The following is a 5,206-nucleotide window of genomic DNA, read 5'->3' as shown; positions in this document are numbered from 1 at the left end:
TTATTTTTTTTTTTTTTTTTTTTTTTTTTTTTGTTTGTTTTTGTTCATTTTTTTTATATTTTAAATAGTGAACTGTTCTTGTGTAATTTAATCTTATTTTTGCCTTTTTTGTAACTCGTATCAAAAAGTTGAAACAATAAAAAAAAGAATATAAAGCTATAATATTTTCAGTTCATCCTTTTTATTATTAAAAAAATAAATCTTTTTATCTTATTTTTTTTTTTTTTTTTTTGTCTCGTTATTTCTCTTATATAAAATCTTAAATATCTCTGTATTTATATGAACTATTAAAAAATGAAACAAAATATAAAATAAATAGAAATATAACTTTACTGCATTTTTTCTATTAAATAAGAACTATAAAAAAGTTTATTATTTATTTATTATTTATTTATTTTATTATTCTAATAGTAATTCAAACAATATATATATATATATATATATATATATATATATATATATATATATATATATATATATATATATATATATATATATTCTTTTTTATTTTTTATGTATTCTTCAATTAATAAATATAATTTATTACCTAATATATTCTTCTAAGAATTTTGATCATTCATTCTTAATATAATTTATTAAGTGTAATAAAATTTTTATAACTTTCTATATATATTTAAATATATTTTGAGAAAGTTTTGTAAGAGAAAAAAATAGTAAGTTTATCTTATTTTAGACTTTTTTATAATTCTACTTATTTTTTTGTCTATGGGAAATGGATCGAATTGAAGTTCTTAAAAAAAATCTAAATGTTGAAAAAGTATTTAGTCATTTGAATTGGCATGAACTTATTTTAGATGAATTATCTGATGATTCCCATTATGAAAAATTAGAAAGTTATAAAAATTGTAATGATCTGTTTTCTTATCCAAGTCAACATAATGAAGATGATTATGTAAGTAAAAAAAAAGCATTGAAAAAAAAGAAGAAATTGGGAAATATATCCAATGAAAAAAATTATAATTGTTATTCTAGAGACAAATGTACAAACAAGAATGAAGAAATTGAGGAAAAAAATGAAATAGCTAAAAGTAACACAAATAATGATTATAAATGCTATTTTTTTCAAAATATTTCTCTTTTTTCTTATATATCGAATTTGTTTTCTAGAGAAAAAAAAAAATATGAAATGAAAAAGTGTAATTTTATAAAAGAAGTGAAAAAAGGTTTAACAAATAAAATAGATTTTATTCCTCCAGTAAATATTTTATATGATGATGAAAAGGTAATATTCCTATTTTTTATATCAGGTGTTTTGGAAAATTTTAATATTTTTACTCTCAATAATTATATTACAATATCTGGAAAAAAAGTTCCTTATGAAGTTCAAAGATGTACTAATTATTTCTCTCATGAAATAACAACAGGATATTTTATGAGAACATACTATTTTACAAAATCATTTGATAAAGAAAAAATTCACTATGAGCATAAAAATGGTGTTACACAAATATATGTTTATATTTCTAATGATCATGTTTTATAATAAGACAATATAAAAGAAAAATGAAAAAAAACAAAAATAATTTATATATATGAAATATGATTAATACTTTCATATTCCAAATATTATGCTTATATATATTTATATTCTTTTTTATTATAAATTAATAAATTACTTTTTTTTTTTTTTGTTTATTAAATTTTGTTCATAATTTTGTATTTTTCTTAAAAAAAAAATTATTACAATAAAAAAGCTAACATATGTGTGTATTTATTTTTTTAAAACTTCATTCATATAATTATACGAATATAAATACATTTATTTTTTTTTTTTATTTTATTTATAATATACTTAGAAAATATTAATTTTTGTAATTAAAGTTCTTATATATGTCTTCATATATATATATATACAAATAGTCCTAACAATGCTATTTTTTTATTTTGTTTTTAATTAGATTAAAAAAAAAAAAAATAAATAAAAGGAGAAAGTTTGATTCATTAAAAAATTCATTATTTTGAAAAACATAATTAAAACTATTTACTGCTTATATTTTATATTTATTATATTATGTCTTACTATTACTAATAATGATATAAGTAATATATATATATATTGTATTACTATATACTCACAAAAAGGTAACTCTCTTAATATAAAATTATTATATTTACATCATTTTTAACAAAATGTAAAGAGAAAATAATGAAAAATAAAATTTTATTTTTTTATTGTTCATAAGTAATTTTTATTTATAATTAAAACATTAAGCTCTTAAGAAATGTGTAAACATTTATTTTAAATTATATTTTAAAAATTATTATACTTTTTTTTTTAATCTATAACTATCAATGAAATGAAGATTTTTTTTTTTTTTTTTTATTATTGTTATATTATTTATTTTATTATATTACAAAAAAATTTACAATGAATAATAATCAATTTTAAAATTATATTTCATTATAATTAATTGACAGAAAAAAAGTAAAAAGAAAAAAGTGGAAATCATAATAAAAAAATTGGATAATAAGATTTACGACATTTTTTTATAAAAAAAAAATAAAATTAAACAACTGAAAAAAAAAATTCTACTTAATTTATAAAATGAAAATAAAAAATATATAAAACTAGTCAGAAACTATAAAATAAATTATTTGTAAATAATCAAAATATTCATTATAATTTCTTTGCATATAAAATTTTATGCAATTCGAAATTTTTGTTAATTTATTTCCAGATGAATCTGAATTATTTTCTTCGTTTACATTTATATGGTAATTTATATTTTTATTATTAATTAAAAAGGTTGCCTTATTTTGACCAAAATAAATTTCAAGTATATTAGAATCTTCCTTTTTTAAAATAAATATTGATTCTCTGAATAAAAAATTAGTAAAATAATCACATAATGTATCCAAATATGATCCTGGATAAATTATTATCAAGATGTAAATGTCCCTATAAAAAAAATATATATATATATATATATAATAATAACTACAATAATAATAGAGGAAATATACATAATGAAATAGAAGTATAGATATATTAATAAAAGAAATAGTATTACAAAAAGTTAAAAATGTATATATATATATATATATATATATATATATATATATATATATATATATATATATATATATATAATAATCTGTTTACTTAAAATGTGGCGTAAATTTATCATTAGGAATATCAAATTTACTTAATGAATTATGTGTTATTATAATATTGGAATTATAAACTGAAAACTTATGAATATTTTCAAGGTCATCATTCAAAAATTGTTTGTAAAAATTATATTCAGATTCTAATTTTAATAAATACATATTTAGAAAAGAATCATATGAATTAAATTTTTTATTTTCTAAAAGTTTGAGTACATTAACTTTTTTAAATTTGATCATATCTTTTCTATTATATATTAAAAAATTATCTTCTATTTTACGATTTCCTAAATATAAAACAAATAAATATTCATCATCTGAATTGAATTTATTATAATCTATTTTTTGATTAGTAAAAAAGTAGCCATAGTTATGTGTATTATATAAAATTAACGATCCAGTACAAAAATAATCTTCATAATTTACATGGTATAGTATTCCATTTGAATTTACAAAAACTGATATATATGTATTAAAAATATTAATAACTACGTAATCAATATTTAAATGATTATAATTTTTTTTTATAAAATTAACAATGTCTACTACTTTATTTGATTCTAAAAAAATCATTTGATTATTATATGAGTTCATTTCTACCCTATTGATTACATATATGATAAATGATTTACAATAGTTTTTTAAAAATGTATTAAAAAAATAAGATAATTCTAAAAAGGAATGACTTTCTAAAAAAATAGACATATCTATCATATTAATTTTTTTCTTCGAATTTAAAAGATAATCTTTTAACACTTCTATATAGAAAATATCTGAAATTTCATTCATATGTTTTTCATTCGATATCAATCTCAACTTTTTATTATATTCATTATATTCAGACATAAAGAAATTACTTAATATCTTTAATTTCATTCTGTAATATTCTTTACCTATTTCAAATATTTCATTTATATTTTGTTCATATATATCACTTATGCTAATTGCCTTAGAAAATATACCAGATATAATTTTATTTAAGTTTTTGGCATTTAAATTGATATATCTTATATATTTATTAATTCCTTTTAATTCTCTAACAGATGGATTAAAAAATTCTTTAATAGTATTTTTTAGAATTTTATCAAATATTTTCTTTTTTTTATCTAAATTATCCTCAATTTTTTCTTTAAATATTCCATATTTTGTTTTTAGCTTTTCCATCTTTTCTATGAATTTATTTGTTTTTTCATTATTTATATTAATTATACGTTTTTCTGTTTCATCAGATACTTTTATGGCTTCCTTGAAATTATTATACGTATTCTCTAAATCTTCAACATTATTCTTAAGTTCATTAAATATATATGATAAAGATTGAACATGTTTCATAATATGTTTTTTCTCATTTTTATATTGAAATGGATTCAACATTCGCTTCTTGAAAATTTCTATTAAAAAATAAATATGATAATAGATAAATAACTTTAGAAAAATTAAATAAATAATTTTATAAAAATTTTAACATTTTTTTTTTTTTTTCATTCTTTCAATATATAATATATATAAATTTATATATTTATTCTAAATTTTAATAAAATATTAATCTATATATATATATATATATATATATATATATATATATATATATATTTTTCCTTTTTTTAAGAATAGCTTCTATATTACACATTAATGAAAATTTTCTCTTTTAAATAATGAAATATCTTAGATAATGAATATTTTAATTACAATATTTATTCTTTACCTCCATTTGATGAAAAATATTTTATTTGATGAATTAGGAATAAAAAAAGAGGTAATATCACTACTAAAATACTCATTTTAAAATAAAATATCTCTAATAAATATTAAAAGAACGATATAAAGTTGTAGTTCACATTTCTCTACACCTTTGTTTTTTTAATTTTCTTAATAAAAAATTACCAAATTTATTAACAAATATATTCTAAATTATTCTTTCAAAATGCAACATATACATATATGTATATAAATATATATTTATTATATATTAAATATGTTGTAAATGTTTTTAAATAATTATCTAATTTTTGTTTTTATTTGTTTTCATTTTTTTTTTTTTTTTTTTTTTTTTTTTTTTTTTTTTTAAAATTTTTTT

General features: G+C 15.5%; 2 protein-coding genes across 2 annotated transcripts; one reads left to right on the top strand and one right to left on the bottom strand.

Moving 5' to 3' along the window:
* Positions 1-733: 733 nt before the first annotated feature.
* Positions 734-1,504, top strand: PGAL8A_00458200 (conserved Plasmodium protein, unknown function; the record flags this gene model as incomplete). Its single annotated transcript, XM_028673343.1, has 1 exon — positions 734-1,504. The coding sequence occupies one exon, from the start codon at positions 734-736 to the stop codon at positions 1,502-1,504; it is 771 nt and encodes a 256-aa protein (XP_028529805.1).
* Positions 1,505-2,589: 1,085 nt separating this feature from the next.
* PGAL8A_00458100 (conserved Plasmodium protein, unknown function) lies at positions 2,590-4,910 on the bottom strand (the record flags this gene model as incomplete). The annotated part of the gene is made up of 3 exons (XM_028673342.1): positions 2,590-2,920; positions 3,125-4,520; positions 4,835-4,910. 3 exons carry the CDS (start codon positions 4,908-4,910, stop codon positions 2,590-2,592), a joined length of 1,803 nt encoding a protein of 600 aa, XP_028529804.1.
* Positions 4,911-5,206: the final 296 nt, after the last annotated feature.

This window comes from Plasmodium gallinaceum (assembly GCF_900005855.1).
Source record: "Plasmodium gallinaceum strain 8A genome assembly, contig: PGAL8A_v1_130, whole genome shotgun sequence".
NCBI lineage: Eukaryota > Apicomplexa > Aconoidasida > Haemosporida > Plasmodiidae > Plasmodium > Plasmodium gallinaceum.
The sequence above is the reverse complement of the archived record's forward strand: the minus strand, read 5'-3'. Positions and strand labels throughout refer to the sequence as shown.